Here is a 20,272-nt window from a genome sequence, read left to right on the forward strand (position 1 = left end):
GGTCCTGTTGCGTTTTGAAATCCCTGTGTCTAAGTGTACAGAAACTTAGAAGCACAGGAAGTCGAATGAAAGACGCAGCTAGCGAGAAGGACGGTACGGAAGAGAGTCGACGGGCTCGGTGCGTCCGAGGGACGAGGTGCTACGGAAGAGTATGCTGGCGAATGAGAAGGAGGCATGCGACGTTTCTGAGAGATGAGAAGTTGGAGCAAAAGGTTGCTCGAGAAGGCCGGAAAATGAGTTCGGGTGAGTTCTATTCAGGATAGTCGAAATCACCCAAGCGAGCGAAACCGAAGCAAGAGCTCGGACTGAAAAGTCAATAGGCTGTTGACTCGTGGTCCGGGCACCTGGACCAGGTCCAGGCCTCCGGACCAGAAAGATTATCCAAACACGTACTGTCGCGATCCGATGCAACGAGGATAAAGTTTTATCCCCTTCCAAGCACCTGGAATCTTTCCAAGTGCCCCGATCAGGGGTATAAATACAACCTAATCCCATAAGCTAAAAACAACACTTGTAATCGATTCCATTTGATTTTAGCTTTGTAATTGTGAGCTTTGATTGCTCTGAAGGAGACTTTAGTGAGCTTTAGTTTCTTTGGATCAGCAATCCGCTGATTGCAAATTAAGTAACTCTTTTTATGCCTCTTTCTTTTAATTAGCTTCTTAATTTTTTTATGCAAGTATTAATTTTAATTAAGCTGTAAAGTTTGAGAAAGGTTTATTTTTAATGTACAGGCTACTTACCCTTCTCTAGCTGGCCGACAAAGGACCAACAGATCTAATCAACATGGCAGAAATGGACTTATAGAGAGGAAGGGAATCCCCTTCTTCTTCACAAGCTCCATTGATGATGGAGATTCCCGATTGGCAATGGCGGTGGAAGATAGATAGAGAAGGAAATCCCCTTTACTCTCGTGAAGTGTCGGTGAAGATGAATGATGGTCGCATTGAAGAAGGGAAACCCCTTGACTCCCGTCCAATTGTTGGCAGTGGAGGAAGATGGCATCGGTGAGGATGAATGATGTGGGATCGCTGGAGCTTCTAATGGAGATGAAGATGGATGAGGAATAACAAACCCCTTCACCTCAGTAAATGAAGGTTGAATTGCGGTTGTTGGCGATGAATAATCCCTTGTTCTACGCGCAACCCGACCCTCTGTTATTAACTATCTCCTCTTCAAAATGATAGTTTCATCTTTTGAATCAAAGCCGATGATCTATCAACAGTCCAAAATTCTTCAGATCTGGATCAACAACTAGAATTAGTTTAAATTTGAATCAAAGGTACCCCATCTTGGTCTATGATGATGATCTACTTTTCCTTGAATTGGATGGTCAGGATTATAATGGAAAGCCCATATTTTTTAGAATCTTATATGAACAACTGAGATTGCTCCAGATTGATTCTCCTCCTCGAACTTATCTTTAAACTCAACTTAGATAGATCAAACTCAAATCCATATCCATGGCCCAAATTCATGTCATACTAAATCACATTTAAATATTTAAATAAAATATCATAAATATATGAGATAATTTGAATTTAAGTATGAAAACACCCATGTTAGTTATCGCGGAGCACCTCTGTCGCTCTGTCGCCAACAACCAAAGCCCCATCGACCTCGTCGACTCGCCCGCCACACCAGGAGCATCGACACACGGACGGTGTGTGTATTATAGTAATTTTAGTCAAAGCAATTTTAACTGATATTAGATTAACTTTAATTAACATTGCAATAATTTTAACTGATGCTAAGACTACTCTAACAATATTGAAAAATTAGCATAGAAAGCCTTTTTAGTATTATTTAATGTTAATGATGATTAATTTTATAAAAGATAAAATTGTCATCCTCACTGCCCCATAACATTAAAAGAAAGTAATTAGAAAATTAAAATTAGCGTGATGAAAATATTAGTGATGATTAAGTCCCACAGTATGGTGGGCTGATAAGGGAAATCATACTTTTTGAAAAGCAACCGGAGTTTAAAATCCATGCAATGAATGAATGTGACGTTTGAATATGGGATTTCACGTTGGTAAGTTATTATAGTATCCATAGTCGTAAATCTCTTAAAGAAGTTTATACTCTGTTATATCATTATCACATCAAAAGTTAAAAATTTTACTTCATTTAAAAATTATTTTATATTATCATAAAACTTCTCTTTTTTAAAAACTCCACTTCTTTTAAAATTCTTTCTCTATCCTCTCTCTACTATTTTTTTTTATAAACTTGGTCACAAAATTTTGATATAGGTTTATAAAAAAAATTATAAACCCCACCTATATAGTGAGGGAGGGGTTTATATTAAAAAATTTATAACATACATTGCATGTTATAAACCAATGTGACTTGTTAATGTTAACATGACTTTAAACGCGTTCAAGTAATTAAATGCTTTCAAAGAATTCATCGAGTGCATGCATCCAATGAATTTATTTTTAAAAAAAATTAAAATTTTAAAATAAAAAATTAAAAATTAATAAATAAAATTGAATTTATGGTATATTTTTTTATAACGACTAGTAGATTTACGCCACAACTAGTTAACGGCTAGTAAATTCACAACGGTTTTAGCATGATCGGTTTATAAAACAAATATATTTAAAAATAATATAATTATTTATTTTAAATAATAATTATTTAAATTATATAAATAAAATTTAAATTATATTCGCATGATATAAAATAAAATATAATGAATGAGTAGACGGTAAATCCATAAATAATAAATATTAAAATGAATATAAAATAATACAACAATAACAACCAATAATAGATATTATAATATCCAACAATAAGGATGACCTAATTAATAATACGGAAATATTACGTATGTCAAAACCACCTCACTTTCTCTGTCGATCCCAGGATCATATGTTTTTAATTTTTTTTAAAAAATAAAAGTTGCAGTTGAAAATTAAAACAAAACTAAAAGCTTAAAAAAATACATTGAATTAGTCCATTAAAATGAATTCGTACATTTATGGTAAGAAAATAAAATAAAATAAAATAATAGGTCAAGAAATAATATTTTTCTCTAATCATTAATAAAATAAATAGTATATTTATAAGGTAATTACATTAAATTAAACAAACCACTAACTTCTTAATTATATCCGATTAACTATACACTTACTAATCATTAATTTCAACGCTACTTATCCCGATGTTATGATGTCATGATAAGATATTTAAATTATCATCTAAGTACAATCTTAACTAATGAAAATTTTTATGGAACAGACTAATCATTCCAAACATAATTAATAAGGCTAACTAAATTTATTTAATTTTATTATATTTCTTAATTTCAACATTATCCAACTCAGTCAACTACATGATTGCTATTATAAATACATTCAACATGGGATCTTTCTACTATTATTAATTATAATCACTATCATTATTGAAAAAATATGATAGAAAGTCTTTTTCGTATCGTTTAACATTAATGATGATTAAAATAAAGTATCTTTTTATTTTAAAAAAAGATAAAATTGTAGTTGAAAATTAAAACAAAACTAAAAGCATTAAAAAACATTGAATTAATAAATAAAATTATTAAAATGAATTCGTACATTTATGGTTAATACGTGACGTGTCTGATGTTGAATAATAAAGAATGCTAGAAGGAACGAATAGTCGAAAATTGAGAATTAAATCGTAACAAAAGAGAAAAATAAGAATAATACTAATAAATCAAATTTTATTTAGTTCAGAGTTTTTGTTGACTCCTATTCCAAAGTCTACATTTGTCGAATGCTTTCGTTCAACAATCCACTAATAGTTCAGAAAAGGATTACACAATAAGTACATGAACTATAATATAAAGTTACTGACAACAAGAGAAATAAAAATCAGAGTCGCAGGTTGTTAGAGAAGTTTCACAGTGTTACAGGAGTATCTTTAGAGCAGCGCGCAAGAAGGCAATTGCAGAAGAAAGTTGTGTTTAGTGCTCCTAGTGGAAGACTGCTTATATGGGTAGTTTCGGGCGCCTGATCCCTTCCGGGCACTTGAACTGTGACATCGGCCAACAAATTAGCGCGCTCCAAGCTGGTGAACAGATAAGCCTTAGGCATTCCGGGCGCTCGGACCACTCCGGGCGCCTAGATCCCTTTTGGGTGCCCGGACCACCTTTTCCAGCAAACCATTTTCCCACAAGAAAAAGTTAGTCCGAGGCAAATAAAAATTATACTACCCTACAAAACAAAGTTAGCATAATATATAACAAGTAGAGTAGTAATTAGATTCTGTTTCCTCGACACCAGAATTTAATCAAAATCTCAACTTAGATTTCCGAAATGGATCTAAGTTGGATTGACATCTATTGTTCCCTCAACCAGGGAACGCGTCTTCACCAAGTCACTCCCCTCGAGTGACTTACCTTAACTTACCGCTTTTCCAAACATCCGGTTAGTCCATCGACCTGTCTAGATTTCATGCTAGCTATTTGGTCGACCTATTAATCTAGCTGGACTTCGTGCCAGATATCCGGTCAGCCCGTCGACCTATCTGGACTTCGTACCAGTTATCCGGTCAGCTCGTCGACTTAGCTTGATTTCTTGCCAGATATCCGGTCAGTGCATCGACCTATCTGGACTTTTCCTGCACACTTGTTAACCCATTAGATCACAATAAACCTAACTTAACTTACTTTATCATTCATCAAAACCTAAGTTAGACCGTTAGTACAACCTGCACCAACATCTGAGGGCATCTCCAATCGTTAAAGTTCTAAATGAGCTTTTATTATGATTTCAATATGCCATGTCAATATTATAAAATCTCATTGAAACATCCCTAATGTGTAAAGCTCTAAGTGAGCTTTTTTATGATATAAGTCATAGTATGTAGTTGCATGACTCCATTCATATACATCAATTTTAATACAAAAGAGTAGGTTTGAGTTTTCATTATTGCTCTTGAACTATAAACCTCAAACCTCATATCTATAAGAGGTTCAAGTTTTTTTATTCAACTTTTTTGATTTTAAAAATCTCTCACAAACCTTGTATTAGAGATGCTATGAGGTGAGGCAGTTAGTGGGATATTCCCAACAGGAGTAAAAGTGATTTTAAGCCGAGAAATTCATCCTCATTATATTATTAATGTCAAAGTAGATGATTTTTTGATTGAAATAATTTTCAACAATGGTACCGAAAGATAGAATTTGTCATCTCAATAATTTTATATGGTCGATCTTATGATCCTATGTAAGAGATAAATTGAAAAGTTATAGTTAATCAGTATGTCGAGGATTTTTTTTCTTAATTTTATCGATATTCGAACCCTTGTCTTATGATAACAACTCTACCTCGCACTAGCTAACTCAACCCTACCCGGGAGAAAAATAATTTTCAATAAGATTTTTAAGTTAATGAAAACCGGGAGGACATTAAATTTGTGTTTAAGTGGATAAAAGTAGATATATTTAAAAAAGTGATCAACAAAAATTAGATAATATTTATTATCATCCAACGAGGATATGAGAGGTCCATACATGAGAGAAAATTAATTCGAGAGGTGGTGAGAAAGTTAGAGTGGAACTAGAAAATAGAAGCTTATGGCTTTTATTAAAATGGCATGAATTGCAATGAAAATTTAAATAAAAAACACTAAATGGAATTAAAACAAGAGAGTGGCTAAATATAGATCCCATTATCATATAAATCCGTGAGCAGAGCCCCCATTTGTAGATCCTTCACTTGAAAGTAAGAGGGTAAAAAGATAACAGATACATTGCTAGTGTAACATAGTTGGGCAATAGAAATTAATTTTTTTTTTCATGGAAGGAACACAAATATTGATAAGAGATAAGGGCGAAGAATTAGGTAAAATAAGAGAATCAATGTGTGAGATAGGTAAACCAATGTCATTGCCCACAATAATGGTATCCGAGCCCGTGTATGGAGAGTGGAGAGAGAGATTGACTAGATCAGTGGTCAGTTGGTCACATAATGAGAGGTGCTGGAGTCCATGAGCCATTCGGTGTGTATGGGGTTAGCAAGCAGGGGAGAAGACGTGTGAGCCTGAGCAGCAATGTAGGCCTGGCGAGGAGGGGTTGATTGTTGTTCTGGAATCCATGGTAAATATTGGTAAGAAAAACAACACTTAGCAGAATGACCAGTGACACCACAAAGTTGACAACACCCTAAGTAAGGGCATGGATTGGGGGTGGTAGCCGAAGACCGTGGTTGCCAATTAGGACCCAGATCACAGGGTTCGCGGCCATGTGAAGCACCAGAAGACCGAATCTGACCTATGACTGAACCTGCAGAAGGAGATGATTTACTGTAATGGGAAACAACAAAGGCAGTGGGAGTATGAGGCACATCAAACTGTGTTGAGAGTCGGACATCAAAATTGAGTAATTTCTCATACAACTCATCAAACGAGATGGAGGTGTCACGAGTCTGAATAGCGTGAGAGAGTTCTTTGTAATTGTTGTCAAAGGCTATTGACAACCTTGAGAGTGAGGTCTTCATCGTCGATAATGACATTCATGAGGGCAATGTAGGATAATGCCCGATGTAATTGTGTGCTAAAATATATTTTAGAAAACATGCATAGTGAAAATGAAAACATAATAATTCTTAATTATTACATCACATACATGCAAAGATACAACACGGCAAGACATGATCATAAAATAAATTTTTCTAAAATAACTTTTATTTTAGGTATACCTAACGGATGATGTGAATTGGAAAGAACATCAACTAGTAAACCTAATGGAGTTTGTCTCTACTCATATCCATGCTGAGTTGTCATTGAGATAGCTTCACAAAGCCACAAATCGTTCATTTCTGATCGGTACTAGCCAAGCATGAAGATAAAACAATCCGAGAGAATTCCCACGACATTATTTGATGGGCGATGCGTCACCAAAATCGTCGACATTGAATTCGTTGGTATCGAAATCGTCGGCACCAAAATTGTCAGCACCAAATTCATCGACACCGAATTCTTCAGCACCGAATTTGGTGGTTAGAGATGGACGGTGGTAACTCTTGGGCGATAAGAGCTTGGGCGGAGACTAGAGAGAGGGAGAAGAAGATGAAAAGAAGTCCTAATTAAATTAGAATTTTCTTTCAAAGAATAAAATTACTCATCTCCTCTTCATAGAAGGGTATTTATATACTTCTACATGACTTGGGGAACAAGTCATCTCCCAAATTCAATAAACAAAGTCAACCCGAACAATTACCATTACGATTAAGTTTAGTTTAAAACTAAACTATTTTGATTCATAATTAAATCAAACTCTTTTAGTTTATTATTAGACTAATTTGTTTCATAACTAAACCAATCTCCTTTTAGTTTATTATCAAACCATAATGAATCAATATCTCCTACAATAGTCATGGTCCATTCGCGTTTCCGTTCTGATAAATATCTTTTCATATTTATCCTTTCCGTTTATTCCAACTAAACTCTATCTCTCTCTCAATTTGAGAATTCAATTTTCAAACTCATTTTAAGTCTCTAAGATAAACGCGTAGTGTGTGTCACCTTATAGGTTCCCGATTATATTGGTCGTCCATAATTAACCATTAATTATGGATCAATTATAAGTGACACCTAGTAGTACATCATGACACCTAGTAGTATATCATGATCCTCAATTAACTAAAAAATTATAGTTGATTTCAGAACCACTTCTAAACTCTTTAATAGCTATAATGAATCGTATCTCATTCCTTTCATTCGTCTTATATCCACTTAGTTCAAGACATGACTTATGTGTTAGTCTCAACTAGGTTGACTACGTCACACCTAGTCCAAGAAATACTTTCTCGTCCTACGGATTCAAATTATTCGTACATGTGTCCAAGAGTACAATACTCTTAACATTGTGATGCTTTGACCATATACTTTGAGTAATAATCCTGACAAGTGGCCGTAAGGTATACATCTCCTCGCAAGAAGAGGTGAATCCTCTATGGACTATTCAAATACCTTCGAGCACTTTGACTTATACCTAATCATCTTGGGTCCACACCTCTATGGAGATGCTTGCTTAAGCTGTCAAAATATAAGTCTCAATAGCCAAGGTGACTTGGATAACTTAAGTCGAAAAAAACTTGTACTTGAGCTGCAATGAAATCTTCATTGGCATATCTCTATATGTAAATAACTATATGAAATCTTATAGCAGAGCACTTCAATAAATTAGCTACCATAATTAGCATCCACATTTAACTCTCAACATCTCAATGTCTCCTGTCAATAAGAAACAACTATTTAGATAGATCAAGGACTAATCTCACAAAATAGATGATATCCAAACTCATCAATTCATCAACTTAAGAATTATTTTAATACATTTATAATTACATATACATAGATACTTATAAGTTATGATCCAATCTTAAATTCTCTAATACTATAAATTATATTACAAATATTTAGTAAATAAATTTAAAAATAAATTATACATCAAAATGTACACTCAGTTAGTCAAGGAGGCCACTGGCGTGATTATTGTTTTGAGGATCCAGAGTGTGAGGTAAATCACTCTGACGCTATATGAGACTGAGAGAAAATTAATTTTATCATATACAAGATCGAGGAAGGAAATCCTAATTTAGACCACTATTCACAAGCATTATGAATCAATGAAAATTGAAAAAAAAACACCTGTCTAATCTAATAATCATAATATTTCTCTCTAATCATTGATAGAATAAATAATCTATTTATAAACTAATTACATAACTTAAACAAAACACTAACTTTTCAATTCTATCTTATTAACTCCACATCTACAAATCAGTAGTAATTTCAACATTATCCCACTAAATCAACTATATACATATCTTCCATTGAAGGATAATTTCTTTTTTTCTTCGAATGAGTCTAGTTGTTAACACATGAGATGTTATTATAATGAGATCTGGGGTTCGAATATCGGTAAAACCGAGATAAATATCTCCCTTATGTGCTAGTCACTATTCCAAAGACTAGTAGCCGCCCGTAATTTACATCCTCCGTATTGACCCTGGGACGGATTGATGGGAACACTGGAGGCGAACGTATTCGTCTTTTACCACAATTAAGGGACAACTTTTTTTTATCTACTGTTACTAATTATAATCACTATCATCATTAATTATCAACCCACTAATTATCACCTCATTAATCGTTAATTATTAATTTTGAATCATTCTTCAACAGAGTGAATGTACAGACGACTTCTCCCCAATTCTTCCGCCAGGGCATCCGCTAACCTCTCTGTAAGGCGAGGGGATGTCCTCCGCCTCCCTCGCCGGCTTCACCCACCGGCCGAAGGAGTTGCGCACCATGCCCTTGTTCGCCGCCTGACTCCAGTTCGGCGGAATCCGGAGCTCCTCCCGCAGCATCCCGCTCCCCTTGTTCACCAGCGCCACGTCGCGACGGGCCTCCCTTCTGAACCCCCTGTCTCGGCTCACGAACCCGTCTACCAAGTGGAGGTACGTCTCCAGGTGGTGGAATCCGGCGACGTCGACGCCATGTTTCAGGAACGGCGACGATTTCACGTCCAGCCCCAGCTCAATCCCGACGTGCTCGTACACCCACTCCATCTTCTTCCCCACCACCCCTTCCAACGTCTTCAGACGCTCGTTGAACAAGATCCCCGGCAACCGCCGCACCAGGTCCTTCCCCAGATCCACCCCGACGTGCTCGTACACCCACTCCATCTTCTTCCCCACCCCTTCTAACGTCTTCAGACGCTCGTTGAACAGGATACCCGGCAACCGCGGCACCAAGTCCTGCTTCACTACAGCCCGCAGCACCTTCACTTGCTTCTCCCTCAGCCGCTCCCCGAACGCCGCGTTCCCTACTTGTGGCCCCGCGAAGGAGATCACGCTGACGGGGACGTCCTCGGGCAGCGCCGACGCGGCCTCGTACGCGTTGAGCAGCGCCAGAGCGCCGCCGAGGCTGTGGCCGGTGATGGTCAGCGTCACTTGCTCGCCCTGTTCAAGGTAAAGGTTCACCAAGCGGCGGAGCTCCGCCATGACCTGCTCCGACGCGCTCGTCTTGTTGTAGCGCGTCCTCTCGCTCTTGGAGGTGTAGACGTCGAGGAAGCCTCGCTCCACCTTGGCGTCGCCGTGGCCGTCGCCGAGAGGGCGGAGAGTCGCCTGGATGTCCTCGAACCACTCGGTGGGCGCTTTGGTGCCGCGCCAGGCGACAACTATGTCGCGGCAGCCGATGCGGCGGGACTCGGCGTCGTCGCTCACCGCGACGAAGCCCATCCAGTTGGAGTCAGTGCTCCAGGCGTCGGCGTGTAGGGAATGCTCGAGCCACCGGGGGAGCTCGATCTGGGACATAGCGTAGACGTACTTGGTGACCGTGTAGCCAGTGCGCGCGAGGCCGACCTTGGCGAGGAGGCGGTCGCGGCCATAGAGGCAGCTGCCGCAGAACTCGGAGAAGGGGTTGAAGTCGAATCCGTCGTAGGTGACCTGGGCGAGCTCGCCGTACTTGATGATCTCGCGGCGGAGCCAGGGGTGGAGCGGGTGGAGGAGGCCGCTCCAGTCGCCGCGGCCGTGGATCTCCTGGAACAGAGAGGATATGTCTTCTTTGGGGGAGAAGGCCGGCGTGTGGGGCCGGATAGCAGCCGGGGTTGGCAGATCGCCGGCGGCGGTGCCAGCGCCGTGCGCGCTCCCGACGTGGAGATGGAGGAGGTTGGAGAGGGTGGTAGGGACATGTAACGAAGCGCTCAACCGGCGCTCCTGGTGCTGCGGCGTCTCAACGGCGGATGCCCTGGGGATGGCCTGGGCTAGAGAGGAGTGCATGGTGTCGGACAAAGGCGGAGAATAACGGCCAGGGGAGGCGGAAGACGGCAACGCCATCAACTCCGTCTGCAAGTTATGATGAAGAAACAGGGGAAACCAGAAACTGCAAGATTCAGAGAGCAGAATTCGAACAAATCTTCAACTGAATTGAATAAACTGAGACGAGAAAGAAGATTGAACTGAATGGATATAAATAGAGACAGATAGAGACGATCTGAGGAAGGGAGAAGACTTGATCAAGTCAAGGTTGGATTTTGAAGCTCGATTCCAGCAAAAGATTGGATTTTGGAGCTTGCTGCGAAGAAAAGATTAAATTTTGAAGCAGTCTCAATTTTAGAACGAGTGGTAGAATCAGGTAAAAGGAGTCATTGTCGCAGGAGCAGGTTGTTGAAAATTATAATTGTGGAAGTCAAACTTTTCGACCAATTGTGGGTCGGACCGTACCGTACCAAACTCGATGTCTCGATCTCTATTTTTTTTTTATAAACTTACGTGGTTATTTCATAAATTATTTTTTTATTTGTATAATTTATAATTAATCATTCAGATAATATTAAATTTGAGACGATCAAACTGTCTTCCTAGAAATTTCCCAATCAGCAGTTAACGTAAATCGGGAAGTATTTAGGATGATTTAGAACAGGGGCGGAGCTAGGCCCCTTATAACAGGTGGGGCAATGAATGTCATTATTGATTATGAAGTTGGTGAACTTTTGATCCTCAATGATTTGATGCAGAGGATCAAAATTCAAAAGTCCTAGTTCAAGAAAAACAACAACAGTATAACACAAATTACACAATTGTTCAAGCAGAGTAGATTAGTAGAGTAGAAAAATAGATAATTTTCGTCCTGTACAATAAGGAGACAATCACAAAACACAGAAGTCAATGAAGATTTCTATTTTCTAGTGACGACACTTATCAAGGAGAAGAATGCAAGAGGAAAATAGATGATTTGTATACAAAAAGATGAAGCATTATTCACCAGGTCATAGTACAATTCTGCAACTTAATTGATTAAGCAACTAAACCCACATGAAAAAATGTGTTATTTTACTGCAATGTGATTTGTGAGTTAACTAGTAAATTAGTAATGTAACTTATGTAAAGTCAATAATATTTAATCAACCAAAACTAGTAAATAATAAGAGAAATCATGGAATGGATATGGATTCCAACTTGCAAGCAGTAATAAGTGAAATTGGGGAAGATACCAGTTGTCCTCGAAGTCTTGAATCCGGCGGACAAAGCAGTGGAAATTAGGGAAATCTGGGAATGATGTCCATTGTCCAACACAGGTCATAGGGTGGATGGTGGAGGTAAGCACAGTAGCGTGACTAGCGTCGTCGAATCCAACGAGTGGCGGCGAGGACAACTTGACAAGGCGGAGGGAAGCCGGCTGTCGACACCGTAAAAGAGAGCCTCGTCGAGTCGTCGATGAGGTTCTGCTTGGAGTCTGGAGAAGCTATGCTGCTATGGACTATGAAGGCGGCGGAGGAGGAAAAGGAGAGCGGAGAAAAATGAAAATCTCAGACTCAGAGTCGTCGTCGCGCAGGGAGAGGGCAGCGACAGCGAGGAAGGAATTTCAGGACGAGCCCTAGTTTTATTTTTTTTTACTGGGGCAATTACTGGGGCAAAATTGTAATTTTATAATATCTATGGGCATTTGTACAAAATATTGAGGTGGGGCAGTTGCCCCACCAATCATCAACGTGGCTCCGCCCCTGATTTAGAAGTCTAATATTTTTTAGTTATGTATTTTATTTGAAAGGAAAATTTTTATAAATACGCTTAGTCATGAATATATCTAGGTGATAACTAGATATCATTCCATTATACCATAAAATTTAACTATTGAACAATAAGACATGAAGGGGTTGATTTGTTACAATTGAACATATTATTTTGTTCTTGTTAAGTGATTCAAAAGTGGGAAGGTAGAAAATTGGAAATGTGATGGTTTCGTTAATCGGTTGAAGACCTTGCTCTGCTATGCAAAATAGGTAACGTTAGTACCAGGTCAGGGAAGGGATCTCAGGTGGTGACCCTTCGACGCTTAAGTCAGTTATCAGAATGTGGAGAAAAGTGAAGCAACTGTAGAACTATGCGCAAATAGTAGATAAAGTGTATCTCCGTCGATGATGAACCCCTCTTTATATAGAGCTCTAGTGTGCGACGTGCATACTTCTTGAGGCATGAGCATGCTCTTTGATATGTCCTATGAAAAGACTTGTCAGGAAAGTACTTCTGACGACATACCTTAACAAGACATTGTCCTCCGTCGGTCGGGGCCTGACTATCCGATCGACGATTGCCATTGTCCTCTGTTCGGTCCTTTGACATTCGGACGTTGACCACTCCACCTGACAATTGATCCTATGTCAAGTAGGTCTCTCTCCGTCACCACCGTATCATTAAGAAAAATTTAGGGTTATATTGCTCTCAGAACTTAGAATCTTTTTGAAGCACAAGAATCATTCTTCTTCGACCAAGGTACAGGAAGATTCATTTTCTTTTGTTTATTCTCTTCAAATTGGACTTTGTCTTCTCGTCTCGAAGCGTTGTATCCTCACAGCCCTAACAGTTTGTGTCAAGATCAACACACGTTAATGGATATTGTGATGTCCGACAAAATCCCTCAAGCCACTAAAAAAAACACTATGTTATTAAAAAATCAACACATGTTTTCTTCGATTGCGGTAATTGTCGTTCGTTGCCACTTAAATTAAATTGTAAATGCTCTTCATTGTTGCATCAGCTATGAATCATGATAAAATCATCCCTGCTGTCCAAATCGATAACAATAATGAATTAGGAACATAACTCTACGATTGACCAAATAAAGATTTTGTGCCATCCTATCACATCGAAAATATTAATGCCGGAAAGAAAAGGATCCCCAATATTAACATTTCAATATTCAAGTTAGTGATTGATTTGGAAGAAAAAAGTAATGGAAGTAAATTATAGTAAAGAGTGTATGTAAATATAAGAAAAATTTTGTATACAGTCCTCAATTCTAATTTAAATTTTGTATGCAGTCCCCATATCTAAAAATTATTATTTTCACTTCCTAACTAACATAATGGACATCAATTTACCTAATTATCCTTCATATTGTTAGATATAAAAAGTCTAAAAATGGATATAATCTCTCTTAAAATCAGTACATTAAACTAGAATTTAATATATTTTTTATCAAATTGAACATGACTCTTTTTCCACCTCAATTGGATAAAAAATATATTAGATTCTATTTAAATGGTACTCAATTGAATGAAAAATATACTAATTTTTTTTTTAAAATAGTGCTAAATTTAGGAGTAATTATATTAAGCAGGAAAAAATGAATAAAAAAAATAAAAGAAGCACGTCAAATACGAACAAAACCTGATTCCATCGCAACTCCCTTCTCCTCCACACCCTAACGCTTCTCCCTTCTTCTCTGCCCACGACTGCCGCCTCCCCACCGACCCTGGCAGGCTCCAGTAGTTAGTCCTTCCACCTCCATGAGAGCTCCCCCTATGTCGTGACCAAACGACAAGCTTCGCTTGTTGCTGTTGGAACCCTAAGGTTGTTTTGGTGTGATTAACAAGTTAAGTTAGGTCCTGTCGATTTTTAACCTTGGTCTAAGTGTGCAGGAGCTTAGGAGCACAGGGAGTCGAGCAGAAGACGCAGCTAGCATGAAGGACGGCACGCGGTGCGTCTGAGGGATGAGGCGTTGCGACAGAGTACATCGGCGGACGAGAAGGAAGCGTGCGGTAGTTTCGAGGGACGAGAAGCCGGAGTGGAAGACTGCTCGAGGAGCAAGAGACGCAGCTAGCGAGAAGGTCGGCATGGGGTGCGACAGAGGGACGAAGACTGCGGATGAGTACGCTGGCGGGTGAGAAGGAAGCATGTGACGATTCCGAGGGACGAGAAGCCGGAGCGGAAGCCTGCTCGAGAAGACCGAAAGTTGGGTTCGGGTGAGTCCTATTCCGGATGGCAGAGATCACCCAAGCGAGCAGAAGACTCGAACTGAGGCGAACGGAGCCGGAGCAGAAGACTCGGGCTGAAAAAGTCAACAAGATTGACTTTCTCGCCCGGGGCGCCCGGACCGAAAATATATCCTGATCTCGATCAAATCGAGATCTATGCGTCGAGGATAAAGTTTTATCCCCCAGGGCGCCCAGAACACTTCGGGGCACCCCGACTAAGGCTATAAATACATCCTTGATTCAGAAACTTTTCATCAACTCAGAAATTATATAGTCCAACACTTGTGCACTCCCAGTTGTAGTTTAACTTCTATTTCTCTGTGCGTTATTGCTGTAAGAGGCTTCTCCACCTGAAGGAGTACTAGTGCGATATTTTCCTTGGATTAACAACCTTCCCGATTGTAACCAAGTCAAATCTTTGTGAGCCTCTTCTTTTACTTTCTGCTTATTTATTTTATGCAAGTTTTAGTGTAAGAAAAGTCGAGAAGGGTTTTCGGTTTTGTTTTTGCAGGCTATTCAACTCCCCTTCTAGCCGGCCGCTGTGGTCCAACAAGTGGTATCAGAGCCAAGGCGCTTCAGGAGGACTAACCGCCGAACGAAGCAACGAAATAATGGTCGGACCGAGTATCTACCCGCCGAAGTTCGAAGGGGAATTCGCTAGCTGGAAAAAGTGAATGTAGGTATTTTTCAAAATCGATTTTGATTTAATGTTAATTAGGGAATTCGATTTTACAACACCGGAAGGTAAGGAGAAATATCACTGGACAAAAAAGGAGCAGGCTGACTACGTGGCAAACGACAAAGTAGAGTACCATCTACTAACCGTTCTTCCGCCATAAGAAGTCAACTGGATCGGCAACTACGACTCCACGAAGGAACTTTGGGAGAAGTTCCTTGAGCTGTACGAAGGAATGTCCGAAGCCAAGCTCGCTAGACGTGATCTACTTCACAATCAGCTCACCAGCCTGTGACTGGGGGAAGACGAGACAGTTACGCATCTGCACTCGAGAATTAAAGAAATCATCACCGAAATTTCGAATCTTGGAGAAAAGGTAAGTAATCGAGATTCACTCAGGTATGCACTAAACTCTTTTCCTAGAAATACAAAATGGGCATTACTAGTAGATGCCTTTTACATTTTGAAAGATTTAGAAAAAATTACATTGGAAGAATTATTCTTGACATTTGAAGTGCACGATCAAGATGTGCAGGTACGAAGGAGCCCAAGAACAATGTCACCCTCAAAGCATTGAGAGACGAACCTGAGTCAGAGTCTTCTCTCAACAACGAGGAAATGGTAATGATGGTAAGACGATTCAAGAATCTTTGTAAGTCTAGAAAAACTAACCATCCACAGGGCAGAAAGAAAAAGACCATCTGTTGCTACCACTGCGACGAAGAAGGGCACGTCATGGACAACTGCCCCAAGCTAAAGAACAAGGACAAAGATAAATGTAAGAAGCCTGTCCAAAAACGCAAGGCGTTAAAAGCGACGTGGGATGATACGTTGTTCAAATCGGGAGTCGAAGCCTTATCTGGACTTGCACTAATGGCAAGTCATCAAGACGACGACTGCGAGTCAAGCTATTTCGAAATGAGCATCGAGAGCATCGAAGGGGGAGCCACGTTAGAAGAGAGCAGTAGTTTAGGGGGAGACACGATCGACAAGGTAAATCAGGTACGATCTCTTCCTCCCGACAAATTGTTTAAATTCGTTAAACTGTTAACAAAAGATTGCTGTAAATTAGAAAAAAAAATAAGAATTTAAAAATAATATTAGCTAAATCTTGCCCAATAGAAGAATTCAAAAGAATTAAATTAGAAAATGATAATTTAAAAGTACAATTAAATAACTTGAGAAACTATGCATGCTCATCTAATACCAATGTTAGAAAATTTAACAATTTAAATTGGTATTTTAGATATTATAAGGGACAAATTAGAAATATTTCAAAGAAATATGTCCCTAAGAAATTCTTCCTTAATCCAGTTGGCTGGAACCTATATTGGGTTCCTAAGTCTTGCTTAATCTAAATTTTAATCAGATTTAGCGCTTACAGTGAGAATTAAACAGTGAGTTTCTTTATAAGGCTTTGTCTAAGGAGGTGGTTGTTGCTCCAATAACCAAGAAGACCTAGTGTCTCGTCACGACCTGGAAGCCAAAATATTGAAATAAAAATATTTAATTAAATTTCTGACAAAACATTAAGGTTGAAATTAAATAATGTTTTAAAAAGTCTTTTAAACATTTTTTTACTTAGAAATTTTTTTCGTAAAACTTTTACTTAGAAATATAAGTTAAAAGTTCTTCTGAAATTAGAAATTTTGGCTTAAATTTTTACTTAGAATTTTTTTTCAAAAATGTTTTCTAAAAAATTTCCTAGTCAGAATTGTTTTTCCCTTACTTACAGCTTTACTTAGAAAATTTTCTTACTTAAAATTTTAATTAGAAATCTTTTAACTTATAACATTTTTTTCGTTGAAAATTATTGCAAAATTTTTCAAATTTTCAAATTTTTTCCCTTAGAGTTTTTCTTTGAACCTAATTTTTTATGTAATCAAAAGGGGAGAAGGAAAAGTATAAGTCTAGGGGGAGACAGACCAAAATTTAAATTTTCTCTCTTTTTACACTTTATTGCAAAATTAGTTAGTTTAGTTCTTTTAATGTCTATTTACCTTAGCTTAACTTGAGTTTCTCACATAAAAAAGGGTCAGTTTGTTGGAACCCCAAGGTTATTTGGTGTGATCGACAAGTTAAGTTAGGTCCTGTCAGTTTTTAACCTTGTATCTAAGTGTGCAGGAGCTTAGGAGCACAGGGAGTAGAGTAGAAGACGCAGCTAGCGTGAAGGACGGCACGCAGTGCGTCTGAGGGACGAGGCGCTGTGGAAGAGTACATCGGCGGACGAGAAGGAAGCATGCGGTGGTTCCGAGAGACGAGAAGCCGGAGTGGAAGACTGCTCGGGGAGCAAGAGACACAGCTAGCGAGAAGGTCGGCACAGGGTGCGACTGTGGGACGAAGATTGCGGATGAGTATGCTGGTGGACGAGAAGGAAGCACACGATGATTCCGAGGGATGAGAATTCGGAGCGGAAGCCTGCTCGAGAAGACCGGAAGTTGGGTTCGGGTGAGCTCTATTCCGGATGGCAGAGATCACCCAAGCGAGCGGAAGACTCAGACTGAGGCGAACGGAGCCGGAGCAGAAGACCCGGGCTGAAAAAGTCAATGGGGTTGACTTTCCCGCCCGGGGCGCCCGGAACTGTCCGAGGCGCTCGGAACCCTTTCGGACGCCCAGACCGAAAATATACCCAGATCTCGGTCAAACCGAGTTCTATGCATTGGGGATAAAGTTTTATCCCTCCTAGGGTGCCCGGAACACTTCGGGGCGCCCCTGCCAAGGCTATAAATACAACCTTGGTCCAGAAGCTTTTCATCAACTCAGAAATTGTGTATTCCAACACTTGTGTGCTCCCAGTTGTAGTTTAGCTTCTATTTCTTTGTGCGTTATTGTTGTAAGAGGCTTCTCTGCCTGAAGGAGTACTAGTGTGATATTTTCCTTGGATTAACAGCCTCCCCGGTTGTAACCAAGTCAAATCTTTGTGAGCCTCTTCTTTTACTTTCTGCTTATTTATTTTATGCAAGTGTTAGTTTAAGAAAAGTCGAGAAGGGTTTTTGGTTTTGTTTTTGCAGGCTATTCAACCCCCCTTCTAGTCGACTGTCGCGGTCCAACATCCAATCAATTCCATGCTAAAGATGTGCATTCATGAGCCCATGCTAAAGTTTCAATCAATTCTTGCCAATATCCATCGCCTCGTCTCCACTTGCTACCGCCCCGCCTCTCCCTTCTTCTCTGCTCACGGTTGCCGCCTCCCCACCGACCCTGGCAGGCTCCAGCGCCAGCTCCAGCAGTCCTTCCACCTCCATGAGAGCTGCCCCTTACGTCGTGACTAGACGAAAAGCTCCGCTTGCTGCCACCCCACCTCTCCCTTGTCCTTCCACCCCTGTCGTTGGTTCCCCATCGAGGACCCATATTGACGGCCTCCCCCTCTTCCTCTACGTCATGATCCGTGATCCTTAGCAGCAAGCATCCCTTTGACTGCGCCATCTACCTCACCGAGTTCTTTCCAGACGACAAGTTCTGCTTGCTGCCGCCTCCATGCAACCTGGCAGTGGTGTTCACAGCCCACAGAGCAGGATGTAACCTTCTCCCTTTCCCTCGACGGTATCTCCTACCCTTTCCATTCTTCTCGGGGTCACGAAGAATGTTTCTTTTGCTGTTATAATTTGAAAAGTTCATGCGTTTCATTCTCTCTAATATCATTTCTCATTTATTTCTTATTTTACGTTCGGTGGCTCTATGTCATTATTATGCATAATAATTCTTGTCAAGTTTGACTTTCGGACTAAATTGTTAGGATCTCTCTCTTTTTAATGCTCTTCAGTGTTGTTGTAGAAAAGTATTGTGCATCAAACTATTGTAGGCACCATGCCAATATTAACTTGCTTGCAGCAATTGATGCACTTACTTGGTAGTTTTATAGATATAGTATGATGTTGAACTTGTATGGTCTGTTACTACTGATGGTTATGTGTATTTATAACAACAAAGGAAATATATTAAATTTATTTCCATCTTCAGTTTTTTTTCTAATTATGTTCTTAAACATTTCTTTGTGCTATTATTTATTTCCATCTTCAATTTTGTTTTAATTTAGGTTGTAAAATTATTATGGAGCAAGAACTATTAATTGAGGGTGATGTGTAAGTGTTAGGTAATTCGTCAAGCTCAAATGCAGTTGATATTCCACAAGTTGGGATGTATTTTTATCTGAAGAAGAAGTTCATGATTTTTACAAATCATATGCCCAAGGTCTTGGTTTTGGTATTTCAAAGTTGGGTTTCAAAAAAGGAGATGATGGCCAGATGAAGTATTTTTCTTTCAGATGCTCTAAAAATGGTAAGACCATTCCTAGAGTGAAAATTTTCTTTTATCCTAAACCTTATAGCAAAATAGATTGCAAAGCAAAGATTAATATTATAGTTTAGAATGATGAATTATGTGTCACTACTAGTATTCATCTAGAACACAATCACCCATTAAGTCCAAGGAAGTCAATATATTTTAGATGTAATAAAGTGTTATATTCTCAAACTAAGAGGAAATTAGAGTTGAATGATCAAGCGGGAATAATCTTGAGGAAGAGTTTTCAATCATCTGTTATTGAACCTGGTGGCTATGAAAATTTGTCGTTTGATGAGATAAAGTGTAGAAATTATGTGGCTGAAGCACGGGGATTAAGGCTTGGGAACGGTGATGTAGAAGCCTTGAATAATTACTTTTGTCATATACAAAGTAGAAATTTAAATTTCTTTTATGTGATTGACGTAGATGAAGATTCTCGCATAAGAAATATATTTTGGGATGATGCAAGATGTAGAGCTACATGTGATTCTTTTTCTGATGTCGTTACATTTGATATTACATATCTTACCAATAGTTATGATATGCCATTTGCT

The 20,272-nt window shown here is 39.2% G+C and overlaps 1 protein-coding gene across 1 annotated transcript; it reads right to left on the bottom strand.

Annotated features, from left to right (window-relative positions):
* Positions 1-9,133: 9,133 nt before the first annotated feature.
* Positions 9,134-11,247, bottom strand: LOC122040625 (phospholipase A1-Igamma1, chloroplastic-like). Its single transcript, XM_042600012.1, has one exon. The coding sequence runs from the start codon at positions 10,836-10,838 to the stop codon at positions 9,177-9,179; it is 1,662 nt and encodes a 553-aa protein (XP_042455946.1). The 5' UTR covers positions 10,839-11,247; the 3' UTR covers positions 9,134-9,176.
* Positions 11,248-20,272: the final 9,025 nt, after the last annotated feature.

Source organism: Zingiber officinale, chromosome 2A (genome assembly GCF_018446385.1).
Source record: "Zingiber officinale cultivar Zhangliang chromosome 2A, Zo_v1.1, whole genome shotgun sequence".
NCBI lineage: Eukaryota > Viridiplantae > Streptophyta > Magnoliopsida > Zingiberales > Zingiberaceae > Zingiber > Zingiber officinale.